General features: G+C 50.7%; 1 protein-coding gene across 1 annotated transcript in view; it reads right to left on the reverse strand.

Annotated features, from left to right (window-relative positions):
* Nucleotides 1-17,404: 17,404 nt before the first annotated feature.
* Nucleotides 17,405-21,975, reverse strand: part of LOC139276698 (probable ATP-dependent RNA helicase DDX60) — a 159,552-nt gene continuing 154,981 nt past the window's right edge. Inside the window, exon 37 of the mRNA XM_070894704.1 lies at nucleotides 17,405-19,429. Within this exon, the coding sequence (XP_070750805.1) occupies nucleotides 19,324-19,429 (106 nt within the window). The 3' untranslated portion in view covers nucleotides 17,405-19,323. The remainder of the gene's footprint in view (nucleotides 19,430-21,975) is intronic.

The raw sequence follows: 21,975 nt of genomic DNA on the forward strand, positions 1-21,975 counted from the left end.
ACATGTTATCTAGTACATTAACTAGTTATTGACTGGTAACGGATCTCTGATTTCCTTGTTAGCCCTTATCATTAATTGTACTTCATATCCATTATTTTACACAAATACAGTGGCCATTCAGCATAAAAAAATTAATTCTTCTTGTAAATTCGCCATCTTGCATTAACATAGCTCATTTTAGACTCGCTCTGCCTTACAGAAGTCCTTTGTGGGGACCACCACACGGTAAGGCCCTTTTAAGACTCCTTTTTAAGGCGCCATCTTTGATGCAGGAGGATTCCACGAGGCTTCTCCTTGGGCGCCGCCATCTTTGATGCTCTGGACCAAGGCCGCCGCCATCTTGCTCTCCGCCGCTCCGGATGCCCTCCACTGCCACCTGACTTGCCGCCTCTCCTGCTGCTGTCGTCGTCGCTTCTCTGGCAGCCATCGTAGCTGCCTCCCCTGCAGCCGTCATGGCCTCTCCAGCGGCTGCACTTGCCGCCTTCCCCGCGGCCTCCGTAGCCGCCTCCCCTGTGGCCGCCGTGGCCCCCAACCTCCAGCTGCTGCCGCCGCCCGGCTCTCCCTCTGCATGGGTCCCTCCGATCCGCCGGCCATCCTGGATCGCTCGCACCCCGCCGGCTCACCCACCCCCTCCCCACTAGGCCCCTCTCTGCAGGGCTGCTTGCCTGTGGGGGCTGGGGCTGCAGGATCTCTGTGTGAGGTCTGGGCCTGGGACTTGCCTGTGGGGGCTGAGGCTGCAGGATCTCTGTGTGAGGTCCGGGCCTGGGACTTGCCTGTGGGGGCTGAGGCTGCAGGGTCTCTGTGTGAGGTCCGGGCCTGGGGCTTGCCTGTGGGGGCTGAGGCTGCAGGATCTCTGTGTGAGGTCCGGGCCTGGGACTTGCCTGTGGGGGCTGAGGCTGCAGGATCTCTGTGTGAGGTCCGGGCCTGGGACTTGCCTGTGGGGGCTGAGGCTGCAGGATCTCTGTGTGAGGTCCGGGCCTGGGACTTGCCTGTGGGTGGATTGAGGCTGCAGGATCTCTGTGTGAGGTCCGGGCCTGGGACTTGCCTGTGGGGGCTGAGGCTGCAGGGTCTCTGTGTGAGGTCCGGGCCTGGGGCTTGCCTGTGGGGGCTGAGGCTGCAGGATCTCTGTGTGAGGTCCGGGCCTGGGACTTGCCTGTGGGGGCTGAGGCTGCAGGATCTCTGTGTGAGGTCCGGGCCTGGGGCTTGCCTGTGGGGGCTGAGGCTGCAGGATCTCTGTGTGAGGTCCGGGGCTGGGGCTTGCCTGTGGGGGCTGAGGCTGCAGGATCTCTGTGTGAGGTCCTGGGCTGGGGCTTGCCTGTTGGGGCTGAGGCTGCAGGATCTCGGTGCGAGGTCCGGGCCTGGGACTTGCCTGTAGGTGGATTGAGGCTGCAGCTCCAGCTCGGTCGGCGCTGCTCTCTGGGGACCCGGGGCACGGCAGCACCCCGGGGAGCCAGCTCCCACGGACCATCCCCATCCACCTCCGGCCGAGGAGTGTCGGCCTATCGCCTGCAACGACCCACAAAGGTAAACCGTGCATCTCGTCCCCGTGGGATACCTGCACCATCGCTCTGCCGAGAACAGGTATTAGTTACCTGGTGTAGGTACGCAGCTTCGCCGTGACCGGGACCAGCTTGGGTCATGCAGCTGGGTTAATCCACAGTTTATCAAAGGTTCTCCGACTCATCAACGACGGACCCGATCCCGTATCCACTTCCATACTCACAGGGACTCTGTTGATTTTTACTTCCCTTATCACTGGGGGCGAATCGTCGGTACATGTGTACAGTCCCAACACCTCATCATCTTCTGTCCGCTCCTCGCTGGATGATGGATCATCCCCCATCTCCTCAGCCACATGGTGAGTCCGATTTCTTTTACACATACGCTGAAGGTGGCCTTTCGTGTGGCAGGTATTGCACGTGTACTCCGCAAACCTGCACCGGTGAGCCCCATGGCTTCCTCCACAACGCCAGCATGGTGCTGCTTGATTGACCCCCCTCGGCGGATTCTGAGCTCCAGGATCCCGAGGTCCGTGCTCTCTGCCCCGGGCAGAGCCACGTTCTGCAGTTTTGTCCGTGGTGGGCGCTATCCTGTGGACAGTGCCTGCCGGGTTCGAGACTGTGTGGATTATTTGCTTGGTGCTGCAAGTCGAGGTCATATGTGCCCGGCTGATGGTGATGGCCTTTGTCAGAGTGACTGTGGGTTCCGTGGCCAGCAGCTTGTGAAGGAGGCCCTCGTGGCCAATTCCCATAACGAAAATGTCCCACAAAGCCTCGTCAAGGTGGGCCCCAAAATCACACGGCGCCGCAAGTCTCCTGAGGTCCGCAGCATATTTGGTGACATCCTGGCCCTCGGGTCTGCAGTGATGGTAAAATTTGTATCTGGCCATGAGGATGCTCTCCTTCGGTTTCAACTGGTCATGAATGAGTTCAGTCAGCTCCTCGTATGACTTGTCCCTGGCGCTCCCGGATGCCAGCAAATCCCTGACGGGACAGTAAACCTCATCTCCACAACTGGAGAGCAATATCACCTTACGCTTCTCTCTCATTGCGTATGTGTCCTCCGTCAGGTCGTTTGCTGTGAAGTAGTACTCGAGCCTTTCCGTGAAGGCCTCTCAATCATTGCCCACGGTAAAATGCTTTAGCGAGCCCAGAGTAGCCATGGTTGCGTGGAGTTCGTCCGCTTCCTTGTCGCCAATGTGGTGTATGTGGCACACAAATCACTGACTCCACACGGTCTGGTGTAAGTATAACTGCTGTGACCTTCGTCCTTTATTGTTCAGCTCCAGAGTGCCTCTCAGGTGAAGTGGTCAGCCTTTTGTCGCGCCTGTTGCAGGTACTTCCAGGTTTCCCACCACAGCGCCCTCTGTGGTGCAGCATTGTGCTTACATTACATTTAAGGTACCAGGACGATACACACATCAATACAGAACACTTTCCTCTCCTCCCCCTTTTCTCTGCCTCTGTACTTGCTCGAAGTCTGTTATTTTTTTCAGTTCGGACGGGGGGGGGGGGGGCGGGTGTGGGACCTGAAACGTTGGGCTGGATTTTCCAGTCCTTTGCGCTCCGTGTCTCGCCCCTGGAGCGGTGTGAAAGGCGGCGATCAGCTCTCCCGCGCCCCGTCGCGATCCTCCGTTCGGGTTTAGCGGCAGCGCTGAGCAGCACCGCCGGGAAGAGCCGTGCCCCGGGTGTGCTACACCTCTGGTTGCGACACCGGCTGCAGTTTGGACTTTTGCCCGACCCGTCGGCCCGGAAGAGCGCCTGCAATGACCGCCTGGGAAATCAGTGCCATCCAACATAGCTGGCGGCGCAGAGTAAGGTAAAATACTCCGAAGGCAGGTGTGAGTGCTTGTTCTTTTAATTGTTGGAACGATTTGTGTTGTTGTGACGTGGGCAATGTTTTGGGAATGTTTTTGTGTGTTTTTTTAAGGTATCCCCCCGCCCCCCCACCCCCGCCGCCCCCCCCGGCCTCTCTCGGATCACACACACGGCCCGGCAGTTTAATTCGCCTGTGTAATGTCTGTGGCTCCATTCTGTGGACGCCTGTGTTACTGCAGCTAGTGCTGTTTAATAAAGAGCAGGTCACCTGACCAGCAGGTCAGACGATCCCGGAACCTGCAGCCAATAGACAGTTTGTGTGCTCTCCGAAGATATGACAGCCAGTTTCCCATCCTTGCGCCATGAAAAGTGTACACCACCTCCCTTGGTGCTGCACTCCCTGACGCAGGACACGATGCCCAAACTTCCTTACCAGAACACAGACTATTCCCGGCCGTTAACTTTCCCGCACCGCCTGCGTTTTCGCCCCGAGAAACAGAAAAGCCTCAAATCCAGCCCCGTTATCTCTGTTTCTCTCGCTCTCCACTGACACGTGGAGTGTGAGCAGCATTTTCTGTTTTTAGTTCCCATTTCGAGCATCCGAGAGCATTCTGCGTTCGGGATGAATAACCGGTTCCCCTGGTGTTGGAGGTGCTGCTTGTGGAACCGGCTGTGCTGCGGCTCAATGATGAGGAAAGCTTCGAAGGATTCCGAGCTCCTGACCTTTAGGGTCACCCACGAGAGGAGACGTTCATCCTCAGGTTGGTGTCTGCGTGGCTGCCTTTGTGCCCTCAAAGGATAATTGAATCATGTTTAAAGGGTAAATAAGCGCTGATGTGCACGATTGTCAGTGGGAGCATGTGTGTCATCTTTCAGACTGCACAAGACTCCCAAAGCAAGCGTTCTACTCGGAACTCCTGCACGGCAAGCGAGCCCAAGGTGGGCAGAGGAAACATTTCAAGGACACCCTCAAAGCCTCCTTGATAAAGTGCAACATCCCCACCGGCACCTGGGAATCCCTGGCCAAAGACCGCCCAAAGCGGAGGAAGAGCATCCGGGAGGGCGTTGAGCACCTCGAGTCTAATCACCGAGAGCGTGCAGAAAACAAGCACAGGCAGTGTAAGGAGCTTGCGGCAAATTAGACTCCCCATCCACCTTTGAGGTCCTACTTTTTAATGTAACTCCTAGCTCCCTAAATTCACCTTGTAGGACCTCATCCCGTTTTTTACATATATCGTTGGTACCTATATGCACCACACCAACTGGCTGTTCACCCTCCCCGACCAAAATGTCCTGCAACCACTCCGAGATATCCTTGAGCCTTGCACCAGGGAGGCAACATACCATCCTGGAGTCTCAATTGCAGCTGCAGAAATGTCTATCTATTCTCCTTACAATAGAATCCCCTACCACTATCGCTCTCCCACTCTTTTTCCTGCCCTCCTGTGCAGCAGAGCCACCCATGGTGCCATGGACTTGGCTGCTGCTGCCCTCCCCTGATGAGTCATCCCCCCAGCAGTACCCAAAGCGGTGTATCTATTTTGGAGGAGGATGACCGCAGGGGACCCCTGCATTATCTTCCTTCCACTGCTCTTCCTGTTAGTCTCCCATTCCCTATCTGTCTGTGTAACCTTTACCTGCGGTAAGACCAACTCACTAAACATGCTATTCACGACATCCTCAGCATCGCGGATGCTCCAGAGTGAATCCACCTGCAGCTCCAGTGCCGCAATGCGGTCTGTCAGGTGCTGCAGCAGGATACACTTCCCACACATGTAGTTATCAGGGATACTGGAAGCGTCCCTGAGTTCCCACATAGCACAGAAGGAGCAATTCATTGTCCGAGCTCTCCTACCATGATTTAACTCCTAGATTAATTTAATTTGCGAACAACAATGATAAAGGTTACCTACTGATAATGAAAAGAAAAAGAAAAACTACTCACCAATCACCAGCCAATCTCTTACCCCCTTGGCTGTGACATCACCCTTCAATTTTTTTCTACTTTTTTGCCTTCTCACCCAGCTGCACCGGCTGGATAATCGACACCTGTTGGACATTTTATAGGCATCATCGACGTCCCGCTCTGCCTCTCCGATATTCTGCTGGCTGCTCCACACCTGTTGGGCTTTTACAGGCCTCCTGACGCTGCCGCTCTGCCTCTCCAACATCCCGCATAAGTACAAAATGGAATGAGGTCCTATAAGGTGAATTTAGGGAGCTAGGAGTTAAATTAAAAAGTAGGACCTCAAAGGTAGTAATCTCAGGATTGCTACCAGTGCCACATGCTAGTCAGAGTAGGAATCACAGGATAGCTCAGATGATGACATGGCTTGAGGAGTGGTGCAGAAGGAGTTCCTGGGGCATTGGAACCAGTTCTGGGGGAGGTGGGACCAGTACAAACCGGATGGTTTGCACCTGGGCAGGACCGGAACCGAGGTCCGAGGGGGAGTGTTTACTAGTGCTGTTGGGAGGCGTAAAACTAATATGGCAGGGGGATGGGAACCTATGCAGAGAGACAGAGGGAAGTAGAATGGAGGCAGAAGCAAAAGATAGAAAGAAGGAAAGTAAAAGTGGAGGGTAGAGAAACCCTAGGCAAAAATCAAAAAGGACCATATTACAGCAAAATTCTAAAGGGGTAAAGTGTGTTAAAAAGACAAGGCTGAAGGCTCTGTGCCTCAATACGAGGAGTATTCGTAATAAGGTGGACAAATTAACTACGCAGGCAGCAATGAATGAATATGATATAATTGGCATTACAGAGACATGGTTCCAGGGTGACCAAGGCTGGGAACTCAACATCCAGGGGTATTCAACATTTAGGAAGGAGAGACAGCAAGGAAAAGGTGGTGGTGTAGCATTGCTGGTTAAAGAGGAAATTAACGCAATAGTAAGGAAGGACATTAGCTTGGATGATGTGGAATCTGTATGGGTGGAGCTGCAGAATACCAAAGGGCAGAAAACGCTAGTGGGAGTTGTGAACAAACCACCAAACAGAAGCAGTGTGTTTGGGGACAGCATCAAATAAGAAATTAGGGATGCGTGCAATAAAGCTACAGCAGTTATCATGGGTGACTTTAATCTTCATATAGATTGGGCTAATGAAACTGGTAGCAATACTGTGGAAGAGGATTTCCTGGAATGTATTAGAGATGGTTTTCTAGACCAATATGTTAAGGAACCAACTAGAGGGCTGGCCATCCTAGACTGGGTGATGTGTGATGAGAAAGGACTAATTAGCAATGTTGTTGTGCGAGGTCCCTTGGGGAAAAGTGACCATAATATGGTAGAATTCTTTATTAAGATGGAGAGTGACACTGTTAATTAAGAGACTAGGGTCCTGAGCTTAAGGAAAGGTAACTTCGGTGGTATGAGACGTGAATTGGCTATAATAGACTAGTGAATGATACTTAAAGGGTTGACGGTGGATAGGCAATGGCAAACATTTGAAGATCACATGGATGAACTTGAACAATTGTACATCCCTGTCTGGAGTAAAAATAAAACGGGGAAGGTGTCTCAACCGTGGCTAACAAGGGAAATTAAGGATAGTGTTAAATCCAAGGAAGAGGCATATAAATTGGCTAGAAAAAGCAGCAAACCTGAGGACTGGGAGAAATTTAGAATTCAGCAGAGGAGGACAAAGGATTTAATTAGGAGGAGGAAAATAGAGCATGAGAGGAAGCTTGCCGGGAATATTAAAACTGACTGCAAAAGCTTCCATAGATAAGTGAAGATAAAAAGATTAGTGAAGACAAATGTAGGTCCCTTGCAGTCAGATTCAGGTGAATTTAGAATGGGGAACAAAGAAATGGCAGACCAGTCGAACACATACTTTGGTTCTGTCTTCGCAAAGGAAGACACAAATAACCTTCTGGAAATACTAGGGGACCGAGAGTCGAGTGAGAAGGAGGAACTGAAGGATATCCTTATTAGGCGGGAAATTGTGTTAGAGAAATTGATGGGATTGAAGGCCGATAAACCCCCGGGGCCTGATAGTCTGCATCTCAGAGTACTTAAGGAAGTGGTCCTAGAAATAGTGGATGCATTGGTGATCATTTTCCAACAGTCTATCGACTCTGGATCAGTTCCTATGGACTGGAGGGTAGCTAATGTAACACCACTTTTTAAAAAGGGAGGGAGAGAGAAAACAGGGAATTATAGATTGGTTAGCCTGACATCAGTAGTGGAGAAAATGTTGAAATCAATTGTTAAAGATGAAATAGCAGCGCATTTGGAAAGCAGTGTCAGGATTGGTCCAAGTCAGCATGGCTTTATGAAAGGGAAATCATGCTTGACAAATGGAATTTTTTGAAGATGTAACTAATAGAGTGGACAAGGGTGAACCAGTGGATGTGGTGTATTTGGACTTTCAAAAGGTTTTGACACAGAGATTGGTGTGCAAAATTAAAGCACATGGTATTGGGAGTAATGTACTGACGTGGATAGAGAACTGGTTGGCAAACAGGAAGCAGAGAATTGGGATAAACGGGTCCTTTTCAGAATGGCAGGCAGTGACTAGTGGGGTGCCACAGGGCTCAGTGCTGGGACCCCAGCTATTTACAATATACATTAACGATTTAGATGAAGGAATTGAGTGTAATATCTCCAAGTTTGCAGATGACACTAAACTGGGTGGTGGTATGAGCTGTGAGGAGGATACTAAGAGGCTGCAGGGTGACTTGGACAGGATAGGTGAGTGGGCAAACGCATGGCAGATGCAGTATAATGTCGGGGGCGGGGAGGATGGGCCGGGGGCGGGGCGGACAGGTCGGGGGCGGGGAGGATGGGTCGGAGGCGGGGAGGATGGGTCGGGGGCGGGGCGGACGGGTCGGCGGCGGGGAGGGTGGGTCGGGGGTGGGGCGGGCGGGACGGGGGCGTGGGCGGGTGCGGGGCAGATGGGTCGGGGCGGGGCGGACCGGTCGGGGGGGGGGCGTGGCAGATGGGTCGGGGGCGGGGCAGATGGTTGGGGGCGGGGCGGATGGGTTGGGGGCGGGGCGGATGGGTCTGGGGCGGGGCGGATGGGTCGGGGGCAGGGCGGATGGGTCGCCCCGCTCTACGGGCTGTTCCCAGGGGGACACACGCCGAGACAGGCATCATCTGCTGCTGGAGGGCCATCAACTCGGTGAAAGACGCACTTTGGTCTTGCCGAAACTTGCTGGTCTTCCAGAGCAAGGAGATGTCCACGTCTGCGTGTTGCAGACTGGCGCAATCCAAGATCCAGGAGTACGTGGTGAGGGACGCACTAAAAATTGGTGCAGTTGCCGCAAAGGCACGGTGGGGAAGAGCCACAGTTTAAAGCCATTCAGCCACGATAAACCCAGGGGCTGGAATCAGTATAAAACTCCCCTCCGACTGCAATGGTAAACCCTTTGTATACATAGAGCACCATGATCTGAAAAAACCTATGTCGTGCCATGTATAATGCAAGTTCTGTTTAGTAATGTATGTTGCAAAGAAATGTAACTGTACCCTCACCCATTCCTGTACTGTATAGTGACACATGTAAAGTATTACAATGTATCCTGGATTGTACTGACTTGTAGCTTGAAATGTAAAGCAAGCAAATGTAATGTATGGAATTGCTGACCGCATCCAAATGTACTGAACTGCTTTCGAATGTATTGTGCAAATTTTTTATATGAATAAAGTATATTTTGAAATTTAACAAAAGCAAGTGCTACCCCTCTGAGCCACAAGCTGACACATGGTGGTGGAGAACTTTGGGAACCACAGGTCCAATGTCACTTGTTCCTCCCCAGTATTCTACCCTCGCCAGATTGCCACGTTTCGAATTCCTCACATACTTTGTCACAAAATGTTGTTTCCTGAAAGAAACCTATCCAATTTACATTTGAATGAATCAATACGAACTGCTCCCAGCGACTCCCGAGGCAACTCGTTCCCGAAAGATTGAACCCACGCTCGCTGAAATATTGTTTCTGCAGATTAGTTTTGAAATCACTCCCTTCAAGCACGGGCCGTGTCCTCTGGGGCCCGATCAGATATTAATCACACCCAGCACGGCGGCAGTCCCAACCTTGCTTGCTTGCCTGCTTCCCCTGGTTCTGCAGGTATGGCCGAAGGGTTTGTCAACCCGAAACGTTAAATCTGCTTTATCTCTTTCCACAGACGCTGCCTGACCTGCTGAGATTTACAGCATTCCCAGAAGAGGCGTGGGCCCAGGGGCAGCACGGGCCCAGCCCACACTGTGCGATATGTGCGCGCACTAGGTCCGTGCAGCGGAGCAGGTCTCCAGTTGTCTTGGTTAACCCTCGCCACTGGACCAAGACCTTGCTCTGTCAGGCCCGTGTGGTGGCTGGTGTGCAACGGCCACCACACGTTAAAAAAATCCACACACAGGCATAGAAACATAGAAACATAGAAAATAGGTGCAGGAGTAGGCCATTCGGCCCTTCTAGCCTGCACCGCCATTCAATGAGTTCATGGCTGAACATTCAACTTCAGTACCCCATTCCTGCTTTCTCGCCATACCCCTTGATCCCCCTAGCAGTAAGGACCTCATCTAACTCCTTTTTGAATATATTTAGTGAATTGGCCTCAACAGCTTTCTGTGGTAGAGAATTCCACAGGTTCACCACTCTCTGGGTGAAGAAGTTCCTCCGCATCTCGGTCCTAAATGGCTTACCCCTTATCCTTAGACTGTAACCTCTGGTTCTGGACTTCCCCAACATTGGGAACATTCTTCCTGCATCTAACCTGTCTAACCCCGTCAGAATTTTAAATGTTTCTATGAGGTCCCCTCTCATTCTTCTGAACTCCAGTGAATACAAGCCCAGTTGATCCAGTCTTTCTTGATAGGTCAGTCCCGCCATCCCGGGAATCAGTCTGGTGAACCTTCGCTGCACTCCCTCAATAGCAAGAATGTCCTTCCTCAGGTTAGGAGACCAAAACTGTACACAATACTCCAGGTGTGGCCTCACCAACTGTAGCAACACCTCCCTGCCCCTGTACTCAAATCCCCTCGCTATGAAGGCCAACGTGCCATTTGCTTTCTTAACCGCCTGCTGTACCTGCATGCCAACCTTCAATGACTGATGTACCATGACACCCAGGTCTCTTTGCACCTCCCCTTTTCCTAATCTGTCACCATTCAGATAATAGTCTGTCTCTCTGTTTTTACCACCAAAGTGGATAACCTCACATTTATCCACATTATACTTCATCTGCCATGCATTTGCCCACTCACCTAACCTATCCAAGTCACTCTGCAGTCTCACAGCATCCTCCTCGCAGCTCACACTGCCACCCAACTTAGTGTCATCCGCAAATTTGGAGATACTACATTTAATCCCCTCATCTAAATCATTAATGTACAATGTAAACAGCTGGGGCCCCAGCATCTTCCACCCTTCACAATGCAGTTCGAGACCTGGAATATTAGGTCCTTCACAGAAACACCTGTGAACTCATCCCTTTTTGGCGTGGAAGCAAGTCATCCTCGATACGAGGGACCGCCTATGATGATGATCTCTGTTTTATTTCAGATTCCAGCATCCGCAGTATTTTCGTTTTGTATGGTCTAATACTTTTTCTTTATAAAACTGGATCTTTTTCAGTCCGTCTCATGAAAAACAACTGGCTGGTAATAAAATCCAAAGCACAATTCACTTGCCGGGGATGGTCGTTTCAGCAACCCACGGCAACAGCACCCCCTGCTGTGAGGAAAGGGAACTGAATGAACAAAGGCTCGCACAGTAAACGAGGCGTCTCACTTTAATGCCATCCTTCGTTGGTTTTATGTTTCTTCTGAGGCCGATAAGGCTGAATATTTTATTCCCTCATTTAAGTATCGAAGATGCACCAGAGTTGTCAACCGTGGAATCATAGAACGGTTACGGAACAGTCGGGGAGGCTATTCGGCCCGTCGAGCCTGTGCCGGCTCTCTGCAACAGCACTTGTCCTGGAGTCTCCGGGATAGTTAAGAGTTTTTGTTTTATTTTTTCGTACAGGGGATGTGGGAAGGCCGGCATCTATCGCCTATGCCTTATCGCGCTCGCGAAGTTGGTGGCTGAGCCGGTCTCTCGAACCGCTGCAGTCCGTGTGGTAGAGGCACTCCCACAGTGCTGACTTTGTGTTGTAGCGAGGAGCTGTCTGCGGCGGGGGGGGGGGGGGGGGGGGGGCGGGGGATGGGCGCATCCACCCTTAAAGGGGAGGTTGCGTTGCAGGTGACCCCATTTTATTTTTTATTGTCGGCCGACTTGTGTGCCAGGCCACTGGCCCGGCCGAAACCCACCCTGGTGGCCCGATGGACCTAACTAAAAAAATTACAGAGTTCGCAGCGACCTTCCTCTTTAACTGAAGGGGAGGGACGCTGACATGATCAGTGTGGTGCTGATGACCCGGAGCGACAGCCGTTCCCAACCACCGGCACTTCCGCTCCGCTGAGGACAGCAACCAAATAAAAAAGTCCAAGTCTTGAATTTATCCAAATTCTCCGCCCCAGGGATCGAATAAACCCCTTCGACTTGTTATCAACTGCCACCTACATTATCCACTAAAAGCCTTCAACTACACCACCAGTCGTTTTATTTTTTGCCGATAACATTTTATTTCCAGATTTGTAAAACTGAATCCAAGTTCTCAAACTGCCACGGTGGGTTTTGAGCCTTGGGCTGATGTCCATGCCCCCTCGCACGTCTGCTCCATCACCAAGACTTCTACCGCTGCAACATCGCCCGTCTTTGGCCCTGCAACAGTCCCTCTGCTGCTGAAGCCCTCATCCATGTCTTTCTTACTTCGAAACTTGTGGTCATCCAAAGCTCGGCTGCCCCGTGTCCTAACTCGCACCGAGTCCCGCTCACCCATCACCCCCTGTGCTCAATGCCCCGTGTCCTAACGCGCACCAAGTCCCGCTCACCCATCATCCCCTGTGCTCACTGACCCGTGTCCTAACGCGCACCAAGTCCCGCTCACCCATCACCCCCTGTGCTCACTGACCCATGTCCTAACTCGCACCGAGTCCCGCTCACCCATTACTCTCTGTGCTCACTGATCCGTGTCCTAACTCGCACCGAGTCCCGCTCACCCATTACTCCCTGTGCTTGCTGCCCCATGACCGAACTCGCACCAAGTCCCGCTCACCCATCACTCCCTATGCTCACTGACGCATGTCCTAACTCACACCAGTCCCGCTTACCCATCACCCCCGTGCTCACTGACCCATTTCCTAACTCACACCAGTCCCGCTTACCCATCACCCCCTATGCTCACTGACCCGTGTCCTAACTCGCACCAGTCTCGCTTACCCATCACCCCCTGTGCTCACTGAACCGTGTCCTAACTCGCACCAGTCCCGCTCACCCATCACCCCCCGTGCTCACTGACCTGTGTCCTAACTCGCACCAGTCCCGCTTACCCATCATCCCCTGTGCTCACTGACCCATGTCCTAACTCGCACCGGTCCCACTTACCCATCACCCCCTATGCTCACTGACCCTTGTCCTAACTCGCACCGAGTGCCGCTCACCCATCACTCCCTGTGCTCATTGTCCCGTGTCCTAACTCACACCGAGTCCCGCTCACCCATTACTCCCTGTGCTCACTGACCCATGTCCTAACTCACACCAGTCCCGCTTACCCATCACCCCTTGTGCTCGATGCCCCGTGTCCTAACTCGCACCAGTCCCACTCACCCATCACTCCCTGTGCTCACTGACCCGTGTCCGAACTCGCACCAAGTCCCGCTCACCCATTACTCCCTGTGCTCACTGACCCGTTTCCTAACTCGCACCAAGTCTCATTCACCCATCACCCCCTGTGCTCACTGACCCGTGTCCTAACTCGCACCGAGTCCCACTCACCCATCACCCCCTGTGCTCACTGACCCGTGTCCTAACTCGCACCAAGTCCCACTCACCCATCACCCACTGTGCTCACTGACCTACATTGGCTCCCGGATGGGCAACGCCTCGATTTCAAAATTCTCATCCTTGCTTTCAAATCCCTCCATGGCCCTCGCCCCTCCCTATCTCTGTAATCGCCTCCAGCCCCACAACCCCCCAAGATCTCTGCGCTCCCCTAATTCTGGCCTCTTGTGCATCCGCGAATTTCATCGCTCCACCATTGGCGGCAGTGCCTTCTGCTGACTGGGCCTTGAGCTCTGGAATTCCCTCCCTAAACCTCTCCGCCTCTCCACCTCTCTCTCCTCCTTTAAGACGCTCCTTAAACTACCACTTTGACCAACATCCTTACGTGGCTCGGTCTCAAATTTTGTTTGCTAATTGCTCCTGTGATGCGCCACGGGACATTTAGCTATGTTAAAGGCGCTATATAAATACAAGCTGCTGTTGTTGTGGGCGACCCGGCCCCAGGTTGCCCACGAAATGTAACGATCCCAGGGAATTGTCAAAGCAACAGTACCAGTATGCTGCACGTCACAGTAAATTCAAAAGCCAAGTCACCCCAGGGTGCCAACATCTTGAGCCGCTGGTCATGAATGGCCTGGAAATAGGCTGGTCACCAACTCTCTCAGCTGGGGCAGCTGCATGGCTCACTTTTACTTTACAAAACAAATTAACAAATTGTTAAAGTAATAGCAGATATCTGGACGGGAAGGAGAGTGAAAGTTATCGGCGTGAAGTTGTCTCACGATGTATTGGCCCCAGGAATGAAGGGCGAACAACTGCAAATCCCAAGGTCAATGAGTAGAGTTCACCTAAATCAGATACTGACCCAGATGCTAATTGTCTTCAAATAGGAAAAGTTAGTGGCTATTGTAAGCAATTAATTTTACAGTCATCTTCGTTGTCTTTGGTTTGGGATTCACAATTTTATTTTGAGGTCTAAGTCTATGCAGCCTGTTTTCACAATTTATCCCTGCAAGCCTACCTTCAGCAGTACCTCTACCCCCTAGAAGGCCAAGCGCAGCAGGTGCATGGGAACACCACCACCTCCACGTTCCCCTGCAAGTCACACACCATCCTGACTTGGAAGTATATCGCTGTTCCTTCACCGTCGCTGGGTCGAAATCCTGGAACTCTCTAACAGCACTGTGGGAGTATCTTCACCACACGGACTGCAGCGGTTTAAGAAGGCAGCTCACCACCACCTTCTCAAGGGCAATTAGGGATGGGCAATAAATGCCGGCCTTGCCAGCGGCGCCCACATCCCAGGAATGAATAAAAAAAATGCCCCGGTGTAATTCTGGTGAATCTGCACTGCATCTCCTCCAAGGCCACTATATCCTTCCGATATAGATTTAAATACCCTCAGACCTGTGAATACCCATTTAGATCATTGAAAACTCATCAATGAGATGGGTGGTTATAATAGGCACGTCACTAAACAACAAACAAATCCCCTGCCAGCGGCTCGCGCTGTTGATGAACATTCGGGCATTTTGTTTGATGACCTTTGGAGATCAGGGAGCAGTCATGCAGAATTTTCTTTCCAGGGTTTCACTGAACGCAGTAGTGACTGTGATAGAGAGGATTGTACCAGGTCAGTGGACGGAGCAAGCGTGGCTGGCCATGAGTGAGTCACAGCACAACCTTTTACTCTGCACCACCCTTCACTCCACATCACACTTCATCCCGCCTCACACTTCACCCCCCACCTCTCACCCCTCAACCTTCACCCTTCACCCCCCACCCCTCACCTTTCACCTCTCACCCCGCCTCACCCTTCACCCCCCCACCTCTCACCCAGCCTCACCCTTCACCCCCCACCTTTCACCCCTCACCCTTCACCGCGCCTCACCCTTCACCCCCCACCTCTTCACCTTTCACCCCGCCTCACCCTTCACACTGCCTCACCTCTCACCCTGCCTCACCCCTTCACCCAGCCTCACCCTGCGATGGGGCCCAGTGCGTGCTGTCCCATTGTTATTCCTGTATCTACCAACTCTTCCATTGGCGAGAACAGCGTGAAGCAGAGGATTCGTGGGCCGATGAACAATCTTACAGGCCGGCACGTGAACGCTCCTGCCATGGCCGTGACCGTCTTTAGCCCGTCCAGTGACTGGCTAATCCTATATGGCAGGAGGATCCCACAGCCCCACAGTTGGGGGAGAGGCTGCACGTCGGACGAGAGTGTCCCGCTGGTGTTAACCCAGCTTTAGGAGCCGGGCCTGTCTGGAGCGGGGGTTCGAACCCGGCAACTTCTGACGCAGAGGCGGGAATACTACCGCTGGACCAAAGGCGCATGTCCTGGAAAATATCGAAGGCAGGGAACGCCACTTTGCATCTCATCTGCATCAGTGTGAAGGACGTGGCTCTTCTACAAGTGCAGACTTGGCTTCTCCGCCCCACCCACCGGCCGGTCGTCCTTGGGAGGCCCCACCTACTGCCCGGCCCTCCTCGACTTCACCACCCCCACCTACCGCCCAGTCCTCCTCGACTTCACTAGCCTGCCCCCTACTCCCCCCCCACCCACTGCCCGGTCCTCCTTGACTTCTCTACCCCCCACCCGGCCCTCCTCGACTTCACCACCCCCACCCACCGCCCGGTCCTCCTCGACTTCACCACCCCGCCCCCCCCCCACCACCCCCGGTCCTCCTTGCAAGGCTCCAGAAACCGCACAACATTGCAAATGGGACGGTGACCTGGCAAAATGGATCTCTGACCCTTTTTCCTGATTTGCACCCAAAGATGTGGCATTGCCAGGAATGCCAGGAAAAGTCAGAAAAATTGGCCCTATAAAGTTCTGAGCAACATGAATACAAATTATAATACACTTCAGAGAGTGAATGATTAAAATTGTGCCTTATTTAAATTACCTAATAGAGGTCTTTAATATTGTAGAAGGGTTTGATAGGATATACTTGTGGGGGTGTCCAAAACGATGTCATACTTGCTGTCTAACAATTTATAGAGTTCAGTCTCGTGGAACAGACAGCTCGAGGCAGGGAGATCTTGCTTTCCCCTTTTCGAGGTTACCTTTACCTCAAAATCAACAAGAGTGTTCAAGTAATCATCCAATAGCATCAATGCACATTCATTTCTGATTATAAACCTGCATAGATCTGTCCCGTGACAACATCAGAACACAAGAATTAGGAGCAGGAGTCTGCCACACGACCCCTTGAGCCTGCTCCACCATTTAATAAGATCATGGCCGATCTGATCTTGGGCTCAGTTCCACGTCCTTGCCCGCTCCCCATAACACTTCACTACATGCCATCTAACAGTTTATTTACTTTACACTCAAGCAATCATTGGCCAAAACTCACACGTGACTTAACACCGGCGGTGGTCAAGTGCCCAGTATTGGTTGGCAACTGACCGAGTTGCACTCCCGGCTGCAGCCCTGTATTGTCTTTTCACTGTCCAATTATACCGAAACACTTGGCAACTGGCCCACTGCGTGAGTGTCCCAAACTCTACCAATAATGGTGGAATAATTGGTCTTCAGCTCCTTCTTATCAAAAGTCTGCAGTTGTTTTTTTTTCCATCAATATTCCATTAATTAAAAATAAATGTGTAATGTTTAACTTCTGTAAGAGTTGTTTTTGCACAGTCTTATCAATCCGTGGGTTCCAAGGACAGTTACTTCACTTGTCTGAAGATGTTACTGGTTGAATAAACCTGTTTTCACAGACTTTCCCAGGACTCGTATGTGCGATAAAACATTTTCGCAGCTGCAACAGTTCTCTTGGCCTCGCAAGGTATACTGGGTTATAAGAATTTGGTCAATTTTTAAGTTCGGTCATGTTACAGCAGTTGCAGCAAAAATAAAGCAGAAAATGGTGTATTCTTACAACTAAGGGGTCATAAACATAAGATAGTCACCAATAAATCCAATAGAGAATTCAGGAGGAACTTCTTTACCCAGAGTGGTAAGAATGTGGAACTCGCTCCCACAGAGAGTGGTTGAGGTTAATAGCACAGATGCATTTAGGGGGAAGCTAGATAAACACATGAGGGAGAAAGGATGTGCTGATAGTGTGAGATAAAGAGGGGTGGGAGGAGGCTCGTGTGGAGCATAAACACCGGCACGAACCGAATGGCCAGTTTCTGTCTGTGGATTCAACATAATCTAAAAAGAAATCAAGGAAAGAGATGGAACCACCAGGCTAAAGGGTAGGTTTTTATTCTGAGAAACAATAATCCAAACATCTGAGATAATTATAAATGAACTGACAGTTTTCTAGTTTACATATTTCTGCAACAGGATTTACTGATATTGAAAAACTACTGTTAAGTACCAGATCTAAATGCAAGTCTCTTTATATGGATCTTCGCTCCATGAATGATGAATAACACTAAGCTGGGTGGTAATGTGAGCTGTGAGGAGGACGCTAAGAGGCAGCAGAGTGACTTGGACAGGTTAGGTGAATGGGCAGATGCAGTATAATGTGGATAAATGTGAGGTTATCCACTTTGGGGGCAAAAACACAAAGGCAGAATATTATCTGAATGGTGGCAGATTAGGAAAAGGGGAGGTGCAACGAGACCTGGGTGTCATGGTATATCAGTCATTGAAAGTTGGCATGCAGGTACAGCAGGCAGTGAAGGAGGCAAATGGTATGTTGGCCTTCATAGCTAGGGGATTTGAATTTAGGAGCAGGGAGGTCTTACTGCAGTTGTACAGGGCCTTGGTGAGGCCTCACCTGGAATATTGTATTCAGTTTTGTTCTCCTAATCTGAGGAAGGACGTTCTTGCTATCGAAGGAGTGCAGCGAAGGTTCACCAGACTGATTCCCGGGATGGCAGGACTGACATATGAGGAGAGACTGGATCGACTGGGCCTTTATTCACTGGAGTTAAGAAGAATGAGAAGGGATCTCATAGAAACTATAAAATTCTGACGGGATTGGACAGGTTTGATGCAGAAAGAATGTTCCCGATGTTGGGGAAGTCCAAAATCAGGGGACACAATCCAAGGATAAGGGGTAAGCCATTTAGGACTGAGATGAGGAGAAACTTCTTCACTCAGAGAGTTGGTAACCTGTGGAATTCCCTACCCCAGAGAGATGTTGATGCCAGTTCATTGGATATATTCAAGAGGGAGTTAGATATGGCCCTTATAGCTACGGGATCAAGGGGTATGGAGAGAAAGCAGGAAAGGGGTACTGAGGTGAATGTTCAGCCATGATCTTATTGAATGGTAGTGCAGGCTCGAAGGGCCGAATGGCCTACTCCTGCACCTATTTTCTATGTTTCTATGTTTCTATAAAATCCTTCCAGGATTTCCCTCCTTTGATTTAACTTAGGTAAGTGCAGTGGGCAGGGCAAATGTTCAACATTCATCCACCCTCCAGGGAACAGCATTAAAGCTGGTGGAGCTGGAAAGAGATTTGGTCATTTTAGTCCATACATCATTAAAGTAACATGAGCAATGCCGTCTAGTGATAGCTGGAGCAAATAGGGTGCTGGGTTCTATCCATTGGACAATTGAGTATAAGACGAGGCGTACTGTTGTGTCCTTGTACAAGACCTTAGTCAGGCCGCACTGGAATACTGCGTCCAGTTTTGGTCTCCTCACATGGTGGGTGATATTGAGGCTCTGGAAAGGTCGGAGAGGAGGGCCACTCGACTAAATCCAAGTCTACAGATAACAGAAGGCACGGCCACCAATGGTTGAGCGATTATAAGCTGCGATGCTCAAGAGGATAGAATTAGAGAAATGCAGACATCTTGTGGGGGTTGTGGGGCTGGAGGAGATTACAGAGATAGGGAGTGGATAAATGTTTGAAAAGGAAAAACTTAAGGGAGAGGGCAGGGGAAGTGAAAGGATAAAGTCCTTCAAAGAGCCGGCATAGATGTGATGGGCCAGATGGTCTCCTTACGCTGCAAGGTTCGATGGTTCCAGGTTAAAGAAAGCTTTAAAATCGAGAATTTCTTACAACTTCACCAATATATACTATAAATATCCCTGATATCACCAGTGCTCTCTTTCTGACTTTAGTTCCTGCGAGAGAAAGACATACACAAGGTCTTGTCAGAAGCAGCCCAAAGGGCTTTGCACACAGTGAATGACCTGGAGCACAGTAACCATTGCTTGTAGACAGGTGCTGCAGTCTAACTTCCCCAGAGTGATGTTATTAGCTGTACTCCTGCCCCAACTTGCTGCTGTAGCTCCTGTGCAGTTGCTGAAACGCCAACACGACGGGGTCATTTTCATTGTCGCACAGGTCTGTGAGGGAGGTGCTACAAAAACAGAGAGCAACAGGCCGTGAGTATTAGACATCAATAATCAAAGCAGGTGGCTTTTAGTGCTGGCGATTCAATGGAGAGTTTTAAGAAGGTTAAGAATTAAGAGTTGGCCATATGGCCACTCGAGCCTGCTCCGCCATTCAATAAGACAATTTTTTAAAAATTCATTGACGGGATGTGGGCATTGCTGGCAAGACCGGCATTTATTGCCCATCCCTAATTGCCCTCGAGAAGGTGGTGGTGATCAACTTCATGCAACTGTGTGTCTCGCTGGGCCATTTCAGAGGGGCAGCTAACAGTCAACCACATTGCATGGGTCTGGAGTCACTTATAGGCCAGACCGGGTAAGGGCAGCAGATTTCCTTCCCTAAAGGATATCAGTGAACCAGATGGGTTTTTACGATAATCCAGTGGTTACATGGTCACCATTACCAGCTTTTTATTCCATGTTTATTTAACTGAATTTAAATTCCCCAGCTCCCATGGTGGGATTTGATCTCACATCTCTGGATCACTAGTCCAGGCCTCTAGATTGTTAGTCCAGTAACATAACCACTATGTTACTGTGCCTGATCATGGCTGATCTTCGACCTCAATTCCACTTTCCTGCCTGATCCCCATATCCCTTGATTCCCCATAAGTCCAAAATTCTATCGCTCTCAGCATTGAATATACTCAACGATTCAGTCTCCACAGCCCGCTGGGACAGAGAATTCCAAAGATTCACAACCCTCTGAGTGAAGAAATTCCTCCTCATGTCAGTCTTAAATGTCTGACCCCTCATCCTGATACTGTTACCCCCAGTTCTAGACTCTCCAGCCTCTCAGCAACAACCCTGTCAAGCCTTCCAAGAATTTTATACATTGCAATGAGATCACCTCTCATTCTTCTAAATGCCAGAGAATATGGGTCCATCCTACTCTATGTCAGAGTCGGATTGGGCCTTAGCACCTCTGAGAAGCTCTGCACTGTATGAGTTTAACATCAGCACAAACCCTTGTTGCACTGATACCAAGCTTTGAAGTTCCACAGAGGCTTCTCCTGACCCTTTGTGTAACTTCGATGGGAGAGTCGCAGAAATCCTGGGGGATTTCTGCGACTGTATCTCCGGGGTTTCTGTCGATCCTCCCCCGCAGTTGATTGGTCAATTGGGAGAGCCCCCTGTGGATATTCTACCTGTAGTGTGAATTCACCCAGTGTTACACATTCTACTGACACTTCTCAGGCCTCAGCCGCAGACCCTGCCCCTGCCTCAGACTCTTACCTCAGCCCCGGCCCTACCTCAGTCCCTGACTCTGCCTCAGGCCCTGTCCCTGCCTCAGCTTCTGTCTTTGCCTCTACCTCAGGCCCTGGCTCGGGCCCTGTTGTTCCCCTGGCCTCAGCTTTTGCCTTGAGCTTCATTCCAATTAGAGAAGTTATTGCTCAACCTTCTTCTTGAACCACTGCAGTCATTGGTTGCAACAACTGAGTGGCTCATTAGGCCCCTTCAGAGTGCAGTTAAACGTCAATTAGATGCAACTTCTTTTGGCAGAGGGGGGGAGATGGTCTGAAATAAAATGGCCGGGGAGTCAGTATATGTAATGAATGTGATGACTGAAAAGACTTGTTACTGTAAACTGCCTCAGGTATAAACCTGATCCAACTTTATTCGCGGCCAAAGTAACTTGCGTGACTTGGTACCCGCACTTATATACCAGTGACCGCGCACGCGTGCGTACAGCCCAATGACCTGCAGCAGTGGTGTCCCCTGGTGTCTGGTGACCCCAAGCATAAATACATAACAACATTCCCTTTCATGATCTTAATATCAATCTTTTTACAAATTAAGACAGTCTGGGACTTTCCACTCACGAGTTGATCGTCTCAGTTCAACTTCAGTTCTAGGCCAGCATTCTGAGTCAGTTGAGACTGAAGGCTGAGTAACCGATCTGATGGGAGAGGTAATGACCACATCAGAGACTGGAGGTCCAGTTTCAATAATGACAGCAAAGTCCTCTGATGAATGAACATTAGTTGGTTGGTCACTGACTGTATCTTCCTCAAGCAGTTCCAGTTCATCCTTGTGCCGCAGTTTTATCTGATCAACATGTTTCCTGCATGTTTGCCCATTCTTGAGCACAACAATAAACACTCTGTTACCCTCTTTGGCTGTAACAGTGCCGGTGATCCACTTTGGACCTTGACCATAGTTCAGTACATAAACCGGATCGTTGACAGAGATGTCACGTGACACGGCAACACGATCATGATACCCTTGCTGACTTTGACGTCTGTTTTCAACACAATCATTCAAATCGGAATGAACAAGAGAGAGCCTGGTCTTGAGATTTCTCTTCATCAGTAGTTCAGCAGGGGAGACCCCAGTAAGAGTATGGGAGGTCTGGTCCTGTAACTGAGCAGTACACAGGACAAGAGATTCTGCAGTGAGCCCTGAGTTACACGTTTCATACTCTGCTTGATCGTTTGAACAGCACGCTCTGCTTGACCATTAGAAGCAGGTTTGAATGGGGCTGACCTCACATGTTTAATACCATTGAGTT

This window comes from Pristiophorus japonicus, chromosome 1 (genome assembly GCF_044704955.1).
Source record: "Pristiophorus japonicus isolate sPriJap1 chromosome 1, sPriJap1.hap1, whole genome shotgun sequence".
NCBI lineage: Eukaryota > Metazoa > Chordata > Chondrichthyes > Pristiophoridae > Pristiophorus > Pristiophorus japonicus.